The sequence below is a fragment of the Hyla sarda genome, chromosome 11 (genome assembly GCF_029499605.1).
Source record: "Hyla sarda isolate aHylSar1 chromosome 11, aHylSar1.hap1, whole genome shotgun sequence".
In the NCBI taxonomy this organism is placed as follows: Eukaryota; Metazoa; Chordata; class Amphibia; order Anura; family Hylidae; genus Hyla; species Hyla sarda.
The window spans coordinates 16,056,021-16,073,793 of NC_079199.1; the positions used below are offsets into that span (position 1 = coordinate 16,056,021).

The 17,773-nt window shown below is 41.4% G+C and overlaps 1 protein-coding gene across 9 annotated transcripts in view; it reads right to left on the bottom strand.

Annotated features, from left to right (window-relative positions):
- LOC130295119 (tumor necrosis factor alpha-induced protein 2-like) overlaps window positions 1–17,773 on the bottom strand; it is a 43,600-nt gene that overhangs the window by 14,536 nt on the left and 11,291 nt on the right. For 4 of the 9 annotated variants that reach the window (XM_056545461.1, XM_056545460.1, XM_056545458.1 and 1 more), the window contains exons 2-9: window positions 17,385–17,492; window positions 12,964–13,026; window positions 12,314–12,598; window positions 9,026–9,070; window positions 7,334–7,916; window positions 5,397–5,508; window positions 3,247–3,363; window positions 2,654–2,754 (exon numbers count right to left, since the gene is read on the bottom strand). In XM_056545461.1, the coding sequence (XP_056401436.1) occupies window positions 2,654–2,754; window positions 3,247–3,363; window positions 5,397–5,508; window positions 7,334–7,916; window positions 9,026–9,070; window positions 12,314–12,598; window positions 12,964–13,026; window positions 17,385–17,484 (1,406 nt within the window). In that variant the 5' untranslated portion in view covers window positions 17,485–17,492. Of the gene's footprint in view, window positions 1–2,653; window positions 2,755–3,246; window positions 3,364–5,396; window positions 5,509–7,333; window positions 7,917–9,025; window positions 9,071–9,621; window positions 9,969–12,313; window positions 12,599–12,963; window positions 13,027–17,384; window positions 17,493–17,773 lie in introns of those variants that run through there. The other 5 variants (XM_056545463.1, XM_056545464.1, XM_056545465.1 and 2 more) reach the window with 4 other exon arrangements.

The window sequence follows — 17,773 nt, forward strand, 5'->3', positions numbered from 1 at the left end:
TCACATCACGATTTCTAATACGTTTGACGTGTATGTTAGAAAAGTATATATAAAACGGATGTAAAAACGCACACACAATTTTTTATGTTTATATGTTTAAAAAACAAATACGTACGCGCTGCAGAGAGAGGAACGCCGCGGGAGCTCCAGGGAGGAGCAGGGACCCGGAGCGCTCGGCGTAACAACCTACAGTGAAGGAAAAATGATTTGATCCCCTCCTGATTTTGTTTATCGGTCCATTGACAAATGATCGGTCGGTTTATTTCAACAGTGAGAGAAAGAACAACAAGAAAATCCAGAAAAACACATTTTAAGTAAGTTTTGAATTGATTGGCATTTTACTCAGTTGTGTAAGTATTTGACCCACTATCCGCAAGATTTCTGGCTCCCAGGTGTCCCAGGTACGGTAACTAGCTGAGATTAGGAGCTCTCTCTTAAAGGGAACGTTCCCAATCTTAGCTTGTTACCTGTATAAAAGACACCTGTCCACAGAAGCAATCTATTAATCAGATTCTAAACTCTCCACCATGGCCAAGACCAACAGGCTGTCCAAGGATATCAGGGACAAGATTGTAGACCTTCACAACGCTGGAATGGCCATCAATAAGCAGCTTTGGAAAAATTTAACAACACTTGGTACAATTATTTGCAAATGGAAGAAACTCAAAATTACTGCCAGTCTCCCATGGAGTCAGGGGCTCCATGTTTTATCTTACCTTGTGGAGCTTCAATGATCAGGAGAATAGTGAGGAATCAGCACAGAACTAAAGCCTATTTGACTTAAAGGGGTTATCCAGGAATAGAAAAACACCGTAAATTTTTTTTTTTTTTCAAAAACGGTTCCATGTTGTTCTTTAAGTTGGGTGTGGTTTTACAACTTTTCTCCACTCACTTCAATGGAACTGAGCTGCAGAACCACACCCAACCTGGAGAAAGAACGGGAGCTATTTTTAAAAGAGTAGCTCTGTTTTTCTATTCCTGCATAGCCGCTTTAAATTCAACTTAATGGGGGAGATTCATCAAAACCTGTCCAGAGGAAAAGTTGCTGAATTGCTCATAGCGACCAATCAGATCACTTCTTTTATTTTTATGAGGCCTTTTTAAAAATGAAAGAAGCGATCTGATTGGTCGCAATGGGCAACTCAGCAACTTTTCTTCTGGACAGGTTTTGATAAATCTCCCTCAACGTCTTTGGAGGAGCAGAAATGCTGCCTATGACCCAAAGGCCATCCTCACCATCAAACATGGAGGTGGAAACATTATGCTTTGGAGGTGTTTTTCTGCTAAGGGTACAGTACCACTTCATTGCATTTAATGGATGGAGACATGAACCATGAAATCTTAGGTGAGAACCTCCTTCCCTCAGCCAGGGCCTTGAAAATGTATTGTGAATGGGTATTCCAGCATGACAATAACCCAAAACACTTGGCCATGGTAAGTAGTGGCTTAAGAAAAATCACATTAAGGCCCTGGAGTGGCCTAGCCAGTATCCAGACTCTACATCCACAGAAAATCTGTGATGGGAACTGAAGGTTTGAGTTGGCAAACATCCTCCTCGAAACCTTAAAGGGGTATTCCGGACAAAGATATCTTCCGTAACACCCCCTCCATTCATGTTTATGGGAGGGGGCGTGATGACCATCACGCCCCCTCCCATAGACATGAATGGAGGGGACGTGGTGGGTGCGGGTGCTGCACGGAGATCGCGGGGGGTCCCAGTGGCAGGCCCCTAGCGATCAGGGGATAAGGTGCCTTTGGCCGGAATACCCCTTTAATGACTTGGAGAGGATCTGCAAAAGAAGTGAAACAAAATTCCACCTGAGAGGTGTGCAAACTACAAGAAACGTCTGTCCTCTGTTATTGCCAACAAGGTTTTTGCCATCAAGTACTAATTCATGTTTTGCAAAGAGGTCAAATACTTGTACTGCACAAAATACAAATCAATTCCTAACTTTTTTTAAATCAGTTTTTTCTTGATTTTTTGTTTTTATTCTGTCTCTCACTGTTTATATAAACTGACCATTAAAATTCTAGAACAATAATTTCTTTGTTAGTAGAAAAATGTACAAAATCAGCAAGGATCAAATATTTTTTTTCTTTCACTGTATCCTCTAAAAACTACTGTTTCGGGATACAGCTTCCATGCAGACCTGTGTGTCACAGACATGACAACATTTTTTATCGAATGGGGTCTCAGTGCTTACACCCCCAAAAATCAGGAGAATAAGTGGAGGGAAGTGCACAGTAAAGTGCTTCACTCTCCAGCTCTCAGCAATCTATGCCTTGCTGCGGTATAGACTTATAATGGGGCAGCAATTTTCCTGATCGGTAGGGGTCTTAGCATATGTCTAAAGGTTTTAGGGACACTTTAAGTAATTCAGTAATAATAACAAGAGCAATGAGTGACATTATTGTGTTGGGAAATGCTCTTAAAAAGAAGTGTACAAAATAAAAAAAATACATGTTCTCCCAAAATCAAGGCCCCCTTTAACAATAGGTTAGGTCTGGTATTATGGCTCTGTACCAATACTGGACATAGACCCTTCTAAGAGATCATAAACATGGCAAATCAATGACGTAGCCATCCCAATGTTCTGAGGATGCCCAGACAGCGTATATTATACAGAAGCATGTTCAAAAATTCTTACTTTACCTGTGAAGAAATTCTAGGAATTCATTTACCATGATGGGCGTCACCTTGTTTACTAAATCTTCAGATATTTCCCAAGCTGGCTTGATTCCGCTCTCACATATCTGTTGAAAAAGTAAAAGGCTATGGACACATTTTGAAATGGTTTTTATTATTCGTACTTTGTACGGGCACAGAAACACTTTCTTGATAGATTTTTATTGAAAAAAATTGCCCTACAGCCTCTGCAGTTTTCTGTATGAGCTCAATTTTCTCTCTATACTTTCACACTGCCAATATGATTCTCCCCACAAGACTGCCTTGTATCTGCTCTTCTCTCTATCTACATCCTCTGCAGTTTTCTGTGTGATCTCTTTTTATGTCTATACTTTTACACTACCTATATGATTCATTGTACTGGTTTCCAAATATAAAGCAGAGGGACCTTCAGGATCAAGGTTTGGCTTCTACCTTGTAGCTAAATAGCTATAGATACAACCCATAACATTATGAGGTCTGGGGTTATAGGAATTAGAGCAGCAGGTATATAGCTTGAATGGCCTTTGGGTCTATGTCTAGTACCACAATCCCATTGGAAAAAATCAAATATATATTACCTGAATAATGTCTATATATAATTCAGAGTAGAGAGTCAAGTCTGTCATCACTGGTTGACGTTCCCTTTTCCAGTTTCTCGTTTCCAATGCATTGGTCATCAATTCTTTCAGGTTTTCCTTCAAAAAAAAGTTAGTAATAAATTATTGCACAGTAGAATTCCGTACAACAAATGGCTAACATAGTTTTTGTAAAAACATGATCAGTCTTCCTGCTTAAAAAAAACATAAAAAACTATACTCCCCCCCCCCCCCCCCTGTAGCCTCCAGTTTTGCTGCTTCAGTCTCCGCTGTGCTTTACTTCCTGGGGCCCAATGCATCACATTTACGCTCAGCCAATCAATGGTCGCAGTAGTGTCGACCTCCGCAAGTAATGGGATAAGCGGCATGCTGATATCTTGGCCCTGGCGCCAGTAAATGAAGCAGCGGAGACCAGGAGCAGTGATACTGGAAGCTATGGGGCCTTAAGTATACTTTTTTGTTGTGTTTTTTTTTTTACTAGGCTGGGAGGCTGGCTGTTTTTACAAAAAAACAATTGTTACATACTGCGCTCCGGCGGTTAGCACCGGCCGGGAGCGCAGTAGTTCCGTGTCCCCGCTCACCGGCCGGGAGCGCAGTAGTCCCGTGTCCCCGCTCACTGGCGGGGCCAGGATTCGCATTGCGGGATGCGCCCGCATGCGAATCCCGGCCCATCACTTACCCACCTCCACTGCTGCTGCTCCGTCTCAGCCTCGGCGCACGCGTCCCCGTCCCTTCGGGTGCACGGTCACCGGTGCTTTGAAATTTAAAGGGCCAGTGAGCCCATAATTAGTAAGTGCACCTGAACACTATATTATAAATTCCTGCACCTCCCACACATCCCTGCCAGATCTTCAGTGCCTTTTGCCTAAGAGAAAGCGTTCCCATTGCCTTTTCTGCCTACCCGTGTTACCCGACTTCCTTGCTACGTTTTTTGACCACGAACCTTTGCCGCCTGCCTTGACCTTCTGCTACGTTGACTACGCCTCTGTCTCACCCTCCTGTACCTCGCCTTGCCCAGTACCTGTGTGGTCGAGCCGTATCGGGGGTAGCGACCTGGGTGCCACCTGCCGCAGCAAATCCATCCTGCCCTGCGACGGGCTCTGGTGAAGACCAGCGGCACCTTAGACTCCGCTCCCTGATATGGTCTGTTTCATCAGCCACACAGGTGGAGGATCCACTACCTGCTCTGTGACATCCGCATCCAGGTACGTGACAACAATGTTCACTGGACAACCCCTTTAATGTATTATTCAATGACTTATAAATAAATTGCAAATCCAACACCAATCAGTGCAAACGACATAAAGTGATTTACCCATACCCTTGGGAGGGACATACTGCGAGTGTACATACAGGCTTCAACGTCTCATCATATGTGCTCCGGTCCAGACAGGAAACATGATCCGTCTGACCATGTGAATGAGAGCAAGGTATGCCTGTAGCTCCTGTGCCTCCTTCACACAAAACAAGGGACCAAAGGTGCTGGGAAAATGCAGGTGCCATTTGGGGAAACCAGGTCCAGTCTTAAGGTTGTATAAATAATTGGGTGTGCCTACAGCCTGCCCTATCCCTCCTGAATCAGAATATTGGTGGAACACCTATCTTAAAGGGGTTTTTCGGCCAGAGACATCTTATCCCCTATCGGAAGGATATGGGTAAGATGTGGGGGGGGGGGGGGTCGGGTGCTGTCACGCCTCCTCCCATAGACATGAATGGGGGGGGCGTGATTTCACAAGGAGGCATGGCATTACATCACATCTCCAGTCCCGGAAACAAAGAGCTTTCCAAGTCTGGGGACGCAGCCCTACATATAATGTGGGTGCTGCACGGGGGTACCAGTGGCGGGCCCCGCACGATCAGATATTTTATCCCATATACTTTGGATAGAAAATAAGATGTCTTTGGCCGGATTGCCCCTTTAATAAGGGTAACCCCCGGTTCCATACCCACAGATAGCCAGCACTATCTCTCCTTAACCAATAGTAGGGCTAGTGCAAGATGCAGCACCCCCTACAGGAGAAATTAAGCTTCACACAGTGCACATTTAGATGAGCAAACCCTCTGTAACTTCTATCGACCTGAGCCAAAAGATTAGGATCCTAAAAGACCTAAACCTAAAGAAATATTCTCACCTTTAGCTGATGTATATACATGTTTTCCAGATGGCTAATCTTTTCTGGAGGTAGAAGTTCTCCCATTTGGGCCATATTGATGTGATCAGCCAGAGCTGGGTCTCCCAGGATTCTGATAGACAGAAGAAACCATCATTGATATTAGAGAATCCAATCATTTAGTTGTATACCCATTATATCAGTTCCATCATATTGTATACCCATTATATCAGTTCCACTAGCTGACCAATAATCACCTGACGTATGGCACTATCTAGTATTACCAGATATGGGATGGCCCAAAATACATGATACATTGTTCCTGAATTTAGATTTCCTTATATTTTGTTACTCCTCACCTTCTAAGCCAATAACTTTTTATTGACAATGTTAAATTAGGGCTTATTTTTTCTAGGATAAGTTGTACTTTTATTCCAAAGCCAGAAACAAAATTATATTGTTCATTTTTGTGGGGCAATAATTTTTTCGGGTTTCACCATACGATAAGTCTGACATGCTAAAATTCTTCAGGTCAGTACGGTTCCAGTGATTCAAAATTTGGATAATTTTTTTTTCATGTTACGACAAAAAATTTTTATTGGTAGGACAGCCGTTTAGCTCTTACTAGCACTTCCACAGATCATGTATACATGTATATATGTATAACACCAGAGACTTCCATTTGGAAATTCCATTAACAATAGGGTCATTGGGATTAAGCATCATGGGAGACAGGGGTACAATAAAGGCTGCACAATTGTTGCCTTCTAATCCAAAATACCCAAATTGGTACTTCATATCCAAATTTTAAAAAAAAACACTTGTCTCCTCTCCGGGACGGAATGTTGACTCCCTGAGAGAACCCATATTTAGAGGGGTACTCTCGTGGAAAACAAATGTTTTCTAATCAACTGGTGCCAAAAAGTTAAACAGATTTGTAAATCACTTCTATTCAAAAATTGTAATCCTTTTAAGATTATCAGTTGCTGTATGCTGCAGAGGAAATTGTGTAGTTCTTTTCTGTCGTGTCAGGATCAGTCCGGAGCATTAGAGGTTTGCTATGGGGAGGTGTCAGCAGAGAGCACTGTGGTCAGGCTGGAAAGATGGTATTTTTATAATAAATTTAGGTGATAGAGGCATAAAAATGAGATGTACATGGTCAGGATTAGGAACTGAGTAACATATTATTTCTTTGTGGGATCAGACGGGTATGCTTTAAGGTTACAAAGACCATTAATAACTTTTAGAGGGAGAAATTATCTGAAAGATACTTAAGAATGCAGCATGAGTATTAAAGACAAATGGGTTCAATTAATTGGATGGGTTAAATGACAGAATTGATATGGTAATTTTATTGTAATATTGAGGTGGTGTTTAAAATTGTTTTTACTGCCCTTTCACTGGTTTGTTTTACTGCTGATCTCCCTGTGTGGTTGAAAGAGAGTGTGCAGACCCCTATGCACCGAGATCGTGTATGACCATTCTATATCAGAGTTATCTTCCGTATGACCCTTCTAGATCAGAGTTATCTTCTGTATGACCATTCTAGATCTGACTTATCTTCCGTATGACCATTCTAGATCAGAATTATCTTCTGTATGACCATTCTAGATCTGACTTATCTTCCGTATGACCATTCTAGATCTGACTTATCTTCCGTATGACCATTCTAGATCTGACTTATCTTTTGTATGGCCACTCTAGATCAGAGTTATCTTCCGTATGACCATTCTAGATCTGACTTATCTTCCGTGTGAGCACTCTAGATCAGGTTTATCTTCCGTATGACAATTCTAGTCCTGGCGTATCTTCCGTATGAGCACTCTAGATCAGGGTTATCTTCCGTATGACAATTCTAGACCTGGCGTATCTTCCGTATGACCATGCTAAATCAGAGTCATCTTCTGATTTCATCCTCTGACATTTTTAGACTTGTGTGAGGAACATTGGAAACTTACCTGGGATATAATGTTTTTGTCCAGACCAGCAGAAGGTGGATTTCGCTTAATTCATAGTCTGTAACCAGATTAATTTCATACTGAAGAACACGGAGATACTGTTGAGCATACGTATTACATACGTCAAATTCTCTTGGGTAAAGAGGTTCCAGATTTTCTATGACATGGATTAGATCCTTCTTCATAGCCTTTCCTATAGTTCCTAATACTTGGGCCAATCTGGATCCTGGCAGTCTATTCATGCCTTTAGTAACAGACAAGGCAACCCACTCTATCCATTTGGTTTTCCATGACTGCTGTGATGGTCTCCGGACTCTATCTTGCTCTAGTATAGCTTGTATAGCATCCTTAAGTTGAACTTCATCCATTTTAGAAATGGAATCTATGATCACTCTGGAAACTCTTTCCTCCAAGTCCTTGTAAACTCTTTCCTCCAAGTCCTTGTAAAGTGACTCGATCTCATTTGTCATGTCATTGTCTATGGAACCACCAATGTAGATGTTCAGTTCCAGTGCCATCAGCTCTTTGGTTTCCTTCAAAAGAGTTTTCTTCTCCTCAATGGGCTCATCATGTTCCTCAACAACTGGAAAATAAATATGACTGGAGTTTGATATTTTTACTTCAGTTTATATTTATATATGTCATTAAAAAGGAGCTGTGGTCAGTACAAAAAATATGAAAATCTATTTTAAAAATAAATAAATAGCATTTACACCCCCTCTGCCTCGTATACAACTCCCCCCAAGTCTGATTCACACCCCCTGAGCCTAACATTCACATCCCCTCAGCCTCATATTTACCCCCCAAGCCCTATTCATACCCTCTCAGCCTCATATTCACACCCCTTGAGCCTAGCATTCTGGCAACCAATGGCTACAAAATTCAGAAGAAATAATTTGCCCGTACAGCCTGTGTAAATGGTTTTTAATGCTGACTTACCCTTTAAATATCTTGCCTATCGAAATCATGAGAATTGCTTTAGATACGCTATAGAGTCTTCCTCTTTTTGATCACTAAATCTGCTTCCACAGGGGTTTTCATCCAACTTTCACAACCTCTTCAATGCCATATTTACCTTGTTATGCCTTGATACCCTTTTATTTTATTTGTAGTACATTATTATGGAGGGCAGCCATATTGCCTGAGGTGCTTTTTAATGTTAGAGAATTGCTTTACAGCAAGTCCATTTGATGTAGGAACATTAAACTGGATGGGACTCTATTGACTTTAATGGGAAAGTTTTCTGAGCATTCTCTGTGACCTTTCAGAGGTCATTGTAGAGGAAGGTGGAGGCTAAGCTCTGAGCTTCGCTTATTGTGAATGTTCTTATCCTATCTTATCTACTGTATATACTGTTTTGTTTTTTTTATAATAACATTGTTTGTACCCTGCAGGGAGTAGCAACGAACCAACAATGAGTAGGTGCTGTGCTGTGATTGGCCAGACAAGTAAGTAAAAGGAAGTCCTGTGTTTGTATTCCTTGAAAGCAGTCCCTCCCAGGTCCCATCACCTAAAATGGAATGAATGGGAAATATCTGTGCACTTCGAAGGGGGCTCCCAGGGGCACAAAAACAGCAAGAAAACTAAAATCACCTTGTCACCACTCTAACAGGAATATTTTATAAATCTGTCTGGGTTTCTTAGATTTACCCTTTAAAGTAAACATTTAGTGTGACTAATAGGTAGACTTACCAGAATGGTCTGGTGGAGTCTCATTACTGTGTGATTTCTTCTTTCCTGGTGTAAAAAAAAAAAAAATTATTTATATTTCTGTTCTGTTCATTTTTATCATCTGCATTGTTTTCCTCCTCTTTATACATTTCGTACTGGTCACTTGTTCCATTTTTTCAGTCTCTTCATTTTAGGCCCCTTTCACACTATAAATTCATCCGTTTTAAAGACCTGTTATAATGTTCCGTTATGAAAACCCTTAAAATCGGCCGTTATAAAATCCCATACGGCCGTTTCAAAATCCCATTAGAGTCTATGGGATTTTGACATTATCCGTTTTAACCCATCATAGCCCATTATTAATAACGGATTTTTTTTGTGACAGGAGAAAGTAACGGGAGAAACATCCTCATCATGCCTTTCTCTGAAATGTTTCGATAACGCTGACACATTAATTGGCTGCTTCTGACATCAGACAAATGTAATCTGATGCGTTTTTGAGGGGGTTGGAAGTGCAACCCACATACAGTATTGGCAACGACATGTACAGCAGGAAGCTAAATATATAACTGAGGCGGAATTACAATAGAAGTAATTTTTGTTGTAAAAACGCTTACCTGTGCTGTGCGACTCAAAGTAATTTGAAACCAATATGTGGGGGAATGTATCAAATTGTTTATGTCCGCATCCCCAGGTACCTGGATGATTAAGCCATGTGGGATTTGTATGTTTTTTACTATCATTTATAAATAAACTTGGAGATAACATGGTTCCTAAAGAGGGTCTTCTTCTGAAGAACAATTTTATATATGTTTTGTCTATTCCCTGTAAAGCTGTATCATTTTCAAAAATGGGGAGGTATTTCTGCACAATGGCCTAGATTTATAAAACTGTGTGAGAGAAAAAGTGGATAGATTTTCCCACAGCAACCAATCACAGCTCAGCTATCGAGCTGAGGTAAAGTGAAAGCTGAGCTGTGATTGGTTGCTATGGAAAAATCTCTCCACTTTTTCTCTCGCACAGATTGATAAATCTGGGCCAATGGCCAATTTCCATAGCAACCAATCACAGCTCAGCTTTCACTTTACCTCAGCTGGTTAGTTGAGCTGTGATTGGTTGCCATTGGCCCAGATTTATCAAACTGTGTGAGAGAAAAAGTGGAGAAATTTTCCCACAGCAACCAATCACAGCTCAGCTATCAAGCTGAGGTAAAGTGAAAGCTGAGCTGTGATTGGTTGCTATGGAAAAAAATCTCTCCACTTTTTTATCTCACACAGTTTGATAAATCTGGGCCATTCAATGGCCCAGATTTATCAAACTGTGTGAGAGAAAAATGGGAGAGATTTTGCCATAGCAACCAATCACAGCTCAGCTTTCACTTTACCTCAGCTCGATAGCTGAGCTGTGATTGGTTGCTGTGGGAAAATCTCTCCACTTTTTCTCTCACACAGTTTGATAAATCTGGGCCAATGTGTTTAATAGTGTTAAATTGTCTGCCATAGCCTTTGACAAATCATATTGGGGGAGATTTATCAAAACCTGTGCAGAGGAAAACTTGCCCAGTTGCCCATAGCAACCAATCAGCTCGCTTCTTTCATTTTTATGAAGGCTTGTGAAAAATGAAAGAAGCGATCTGATTGGTTGCTATGGGCAACTGGGCAAGTTTTCCTCTGCACAGGTTTTGATAAATCTCCCCCATTGTGCCCTCCTTTTAGTAGTAGAAATAAGAGAGTTACGGTCTAAATGTCTCGCTCTATCATATGCATTTTCAGAATATGATCATTGTAACCTCTTGCTACTAATCTGTCATGCAACAATATGGATTCTTGTTCAAAAACACTATCCTCTGAGCAGTTCCTTCTCAACCGAACCCATTCTCTGTATGGAATGTTCCGGGTAATGAGATTGGGATGACAGGAACTTGCCTGGAGGATAGTGCAGTTTCCTTTCTATTTGGTTTTACCACTATCTTGTTATCATGTATATCATTACTCACTCTAGGGTGCACATAAGGTGATATCTAGAAAGGGAATGCCGTCAGTGGAAAATTGTGCCTTAAATCGGAGATTTAAAGGGGTATTCCAGGAAAAAACTTTTTTATATATATCAACTGGCTCCAGAAAGTTAAACAGATTTGTAAATGACTTCTATGAAAAAAATCTTAATCCTTCCAATAATTATCAGCTGCTGAAGTTGAGTTGTTCTTTTCTGTCTGGCAACAGTGCTCTCTGCTGACACCTCTGCTTGTCTCGGGAAGAGTAGAGTAGAAGAGGCTTGCTATGGGGATTTTCTTCTACTCTGGACAGTTCCCGAGACAGGTGTAATCAGAGAGGGCTTAGACAGAAAAGAACAAGTCAACTTCAGCAGCTTATAAGTACTGAAAGGATTCTAAAAAATGTACAAATCTTTTTAACTTTCTGGAGCCAGTTGATATATATAAAAAAGTTTTTTTTTTTCCTGGATTACCCCTTTAAATCATTATTGTTGATGTAAGTTACAAACTCATCAAATCTGCTTTTACTATCCCTCCATACCAAGACAAGATCGTCAATGTACCTACCAATGTATTTAATGGATGAAAAAAAAAGAATTGTGATCTTTAAAAATGAAGTGTTCTTCCCAATAAATTATGAAAATGTTAGCAAACGATGGTGAATATTTAGCACCCATAGAGGCCATTAAACATGTGGACAAAATGATAAATTCCTTCCGATCAGGGGTGTATCTGCTATGGGTGTCCAGATGATAAGGCTTTCAATCCTTGTTGTCATGGTATGGAGGGATAGAGCGCGGTAACATCATAGGTGGCCCATGAATATTGTTCAGACCACTTCATCTGATCCACTATTTCTAAGACATGTTTAGTGTCCTTTAAGAAAGCTGGGGGTTACCTTGTAGATATGAATCAAGCCAGTCTCCCAATCTCTCCCCTTATGTGGGAACAATAGACTGGAGGAGGCCCTATTGGCTATTAATAGATTAGGGGGAGCTCTGTTGTGTAGTATATCAGTGGGTGCATGTCCCATCTTATCTATTTACTAGGGTTACTTTTAATTTTTATTCTAATAGTAACATTGTTTATAAGGCTAAACAAAGGCACATGTCCTTACAGTTCAGCCTATCACCTAGAAAGTAACCAAAAGGTGTAGGTGCTTTGTTGTGATTGGCCAGAGAAGTAAGGATAAGGAAGTCCTGTGTGTGTACTCACCCTTATCACCACTCTGAAGGGTTTAATCTCTACAAAACCGGGAAGGTCTTTTTAAAGTACAAGTCCAGTTTTAGTGTGACTAATACAATAGGTAGACTTACCAGGATGGTCTGTTGTAAGCAATGATGGCGTCTCATTTCTGTCTGATTTCTTCTTTCCTGATGTAAAAAAGAAAAGAAAAACGATATAATAGTGATAATGGGAATTCTGGTAATCTTGTTGTATGTTACCTTTCCACCACATGTATTTGTCAAATTTCATCCCTTTCTTTTTATCTTTTTCATTTATATTCCTGTTCTGTTCATTTTTATCATCTGAATCGTTTTCCTCCTCTTTATATATTTCGTTTTGGTCACTTGTTCCATTTTTCAGTCTCTTCATTTTAGCTGTCACAGCAAAACATTATCAAAATGAAAAAATATGTTAAAAAATCTTCACTCCCATTACATGCTAATAATGAGTTTACTGATGTATACAGGGGGCAAAAAAGAACAAGTTTTTCTTTTTCATTTTCGCACAGTATTTCCCTTATAATGCGCTTTTCAAAGCTTCCTCACTGCAGGCAGTGTTCAATGTAGCTGAGGTGCGCCATGCACGGCACTCACTCCTGTCTGTCTGATTGACAGGCAGGGAGCTGCGCTATGCCCGTCAGTGTCCTGGCTGCACTATGAGAGTTTGGACTCATGCCAGTTTATAAAATTCTTTTTAAAGTACAAGTACATTTTTAGTGTGACTAATACAATAGACTTACCAGGATGGTCTTGTGTAAGCAATGGCGGCATCTCAATAATATTAGTTTTTTTCTTCTTTTTATCTATTATTTTTAAAAATATGATTAGTATTATAGAATTCATTTTCTTAAAAAAAAATTTTCGCAAAAAGAAAATGTCCAGCCCAGCTTCCTGGATAAAACCTTGAATTTTATTTCAAATTATCAGACACATAAGGATGCAGAAGTACAGGTGACGCGTTTCGGTAGATGTGCTCAACCTTAGCCATACAACTATAATGACAAAGATTCACTTATATGGAGAAATGAGGAGAAATCCCCAAAATGTTTCCCACCTGCTGCCTGGGGATTAACCCTCTTCCGTCCAAATATTCAAAGTAAAGGTCATAAATAGACACATTTTTTTTCCTAACCCATGTGACTTCACTGCAAAAAACTCACAAAACCAAAAAAACGCTATACATCTTATCCATTTCTAATTACTTTGTACATGTCTCATATCTTATACAGTATGTCTATGCCGAGACAAGATATATATTACAAAAGGCTGTGAAACATAGGACCCCGCCATGAAACTTAGCAAACCCGACCACAAATCTATATACAGTGGTCCCTGAACATATGATGGTAATTGTTTCCGGGAGGACCATCATATCTTGAAACAATCATATGTTGAGTACATATGTCTATGGAAAACTGGTAATTGGTTCCTGAGTCCATGAAATTTCAACCAGGGGCCAGGCCTGAGGTGGGGGCTTTGGGCCAGGCCCGAGGTGGGGGCTTTGGGCCAGGCCCGAGGTGGGGGCTTTGGGCCGGGCCTGGTGGGGCTATGGGCTGGGCCTGGTGGGGCTATGGGCCGGGCCTGGTGGGGCTATGGGCAGAGCCTGGTGGGGCTATGGGCCGAGCCTGGGGATTTGTGCTGCGCTTAAGAGAGGGGGGTTAACGCTACCGCTGCCATGGGGTGAGGGGGTCAACTTAACTCTTCACCCCATGGTAGCGGCAGTTTTATCGCTGCCGCTGCATGAGGTGTTAACACTGCCGCTGCCTTGGGGTGAAGAGTTAGGTTAACCCCTCACCCCATGGCAGCGGTAGCGTTAACCCCTCAACCCGCGGCAGTTTTATTGCTGCCATGGGGTGAAGAGTTAAGTTAACCCCTCACCCCATGGCAACGGCGGCGTTAACCCCTCACCCCGCGGCAGCGATAATGCTGCCGCTGCCATGGGGTGAGGGGTTAACGCTGCCGCTGCCGTGCAAATGAGCACTCACCAGCTCCTCTCCCGGCGGCGCTCCTCGACTGAGGCGCAGGCCGGCAACGTCACTGTCATGTGACAATACATTGTCACATGACAGTGAGGATCCGCGCGCCGCAAGGAGGCTGCACCGGCACCACAGGGGTTAGCTGCACCGGCATGCACCGGTATGTACTGTAAACCTGCTTAATAGCCCAGCGGTAGTCCGGTAGCAGCTGCGGCAGCCAGCGCTACCGGAGGACCGCACATTTTAATGATGGCCCGACAAAAAGTATCGTATGTCGATACTGCTTTCAACCTACGATGGCCTCTGAGAGGCCATCGTATGTTGAAAATAATGTATGTTGAGGCCATCGCATCTCGAGGGATTACTGTATATAAAACTCAATGTGTGTATGTATGTATGTGTGTATGTGTGTATGTATGTATGAATGTATGTATGTTCCAGCATCACGTCCAAACGGCTAAAGATATTAACATGAAACTTGGCCACATGTTACTTATATGTCAACAACAAACATAGGATAGGTGATTTAACCCTTACTCACCCCCAACTTCCAAACGGCTGGAGATATTTCGATAATACTTGGCCACATGTTACTTATATATCCACTTAAAATATAGGATAGTTAATTTAACCCTTAACTATCCCCCATTTGTGAGGGTCGGGTTTTTTGTTTAAAGTTCCATGCTAATCAATGGGAAATGTATGTATCCCCATAACTTCCGTACGGCTGGAGATATTTCAATACCTGGTACACATATTACGGGTCAGGATATGAGGTCAGGATAGGAGGTCGAGATAGGAGGACGGATAGGAGGACGGGATAGAAGGTCGAGATATGAGGACGGGATAGGAGGATGGGAAAGGAGGACGGGATAGGAGGTCGGGATAGGAGGTCGGGATGCATGATGCTGCAGCCGACACGCCGTCTCTATGTCTCTTTATGGGAGAGGCGAAGATGCAGCGCTCGTGCACCACACTTCTCCAATAGAGTTGTATGGTGGGGGCATGTCCGTCGAGCTTAGTGAGCTCAAAGCCACATGCATTAGCTGGCGCATTGCGCCATAATGCCGGAGCCCAGTTTGGGAGATCTCGATCAGACCCTTATCCCCTATCTTGTTGATAGGAGATAAGTTTAATTTACTGCAATTGTCCTTTCTAAGGACAAAACAAACAAGTTAGAAAAAAATAACCAATTTAGAAACTAACAAAAACAATACACTTAAACCACAATGGTGTGAATAGGGACAAGAACATATCATCCCAAAAAATCTACATAAAAAATGGCAGTGACTTTTAATATTGCAAAATAACATCTTGACGGAGATTTATCAAGCTCTGTAGCACTTGCGCCTTTTCTATACATGCTGCCACTTTTTGATTTTTGCTTATTCCAAAGCAATATGTATTTATCAAATGCGACAGTCGCCATTTATGAAGAAAAAAAGTTGCATCTCCATTTAAAAGTTGCATATGTAATCCAGGTCCAACCTGGCTTACAGAAAGTGCATACGTCCGCAGAAAAGGAAATTATCACCCTCTTTAACAAATGTTCTTGTTCTGCATCATGACACAAAGCTACTACATTAATGTTAATGTTAATTATAGAACAATTATAATTTTAATAATAATTATATAACTAATAACTCTATTAATTTTAAGGTTGAAAATAAACACTGCACACCTTGTAAATTTTTGGACACGTTCATGCTGGCGTACCCACTAAATTTTAAAACTAATGTTGTGTTAAAATAGAATAAAGCACAAAATAATTGTGTAAGAATTTTTAAAGACTTTGTAAATAACCCATAAGTGGCACTAAAATGTTTCCTTAAAAAAAGAAACATCCATAGTAATACAGCTTCATGCACATTTTGGGGTGGGTAATGTACCGAACCGTTTCTTTTTTTTTTTTGTGGCTTCACTATTGTGTGCCTGTTGGTGCTGCGCTGTCTTCCTTCCTGACTTAAACGCCGGCCTCAGCGCAGCGACGCAAGACTCCGCCCAGGTTTTGCTTACGTGTGATTCATTTATCAAGGTCGTGCAACTATTTGATAAATAGGTCGCATGTAAGCAAAAGTAAGTTAAAAAAATTGTCATATAGTCGCCTCTCTTCTTTTCTACTTTTATAATGTTTATGTGTACATATTTAATAATGTGTATCTTTAATATAATGTATAGTATACTTAGCTTATTAGCGTTGCAGGACCTTCGGTCATGTGACTATGTTAATTCCTCTATGGTATGTTGGAGGACCTTTGGAGGTCCTTGGGTCACATGTTTACCCATAATCCTATGTGAAGGTGATTGGCAGAAGTATTGGACCAATTAGCTCTAGTCCAGCCCCTGCCCATATAAGGGGGCTGTAGCCAATTATCGCTCTCTTGGGTTGCTGCTCTCGTGGATGCCGGACTAGCAGGACGGATCTGCGCAACTTTCAAAGACAAGCTAGGCCAGAAAACCTACCGGCCTCAGCCTAAACTAATCCGTGAGTTCTAAACTAATCCCCGCTAACTACTAATCCCCGTGACTACTGGACCACAACTAAATCCCCTAAATCCAGTGGAACAGCGCACATCAGTCTACGGACTCTAAAACGCTTAAGGTCCCAACCACTGTCAATCTCTAAGAGACTTTGCACGACTAGAGACTGTTCCAGTTATGGAGCTTGCATAAAATCTTCAGTAAAGTTCCGACTGTTTTCAGCAAACTCTCCGGTTGAGGACATTCAATGATTCTATACCTCCCTATCGCTCTTGGGAAGGGTGGCGGTAGGACAAGCATTACAGAGGAGCCCTCACCCTGGCGTCACGAATAGAAAGGGTTAACCAGGCACCCTTTAGTCGCCGCACAGCTACACCCCATATACCCTACTCCCCCAGGCTATCACATTAGTGACAGGGCACAAGTTGCAATGGAGTATATCTCACAAATGCTTTAGCATGCCCACCTTAAAGGGGTACTCCGCCACTAGACATCTTATCCTCTATCCAAAGATAGGAGGTAAGATGTCTGATCGCGGGGGTTCCGGCCACCGGGACCCCCACGTTCTCTGTGCCGGCACCCGACATACTGAACATTCATGTTCAGCACGCTGGGGTTGGAAGGACGTGGTTGTGACATCACGTTACCCCATTCATGTCTATGGGAGGGGGAATGGAAATGATGGTAATCTAGTTTTTTGTTACCTTTCCGCCATCCAAAAAAAGATTTCTGACCATCTGGATTGTTTTCTTCCTCTTTATTTATTTTCTCTTGGTCTCTCGGTGCCTTTTTCCATCTCAGCATTTTATTTCCTGTTACAGCAAAATATTGTAAAAAAGAATTAAAAAAAAATCTACTCTCCCATTACATACTAAAACTGACATTCCTGATAAAGCTGAGGTACAAAGGGAAAAGAGAACAACAATGTCCATGTGTATAGATGACAAGATTACAAACAGGAAAAAACGGAAATAATATTAAAGGGGTACTCCACTGGGAAAAAAAACAAACATTTTTTATTATCAACTGGTGCCAGAAAGTTATACAGATTTGTAAATTACTTCTATTTAAAAATCGCAATCCTTCCAGTACT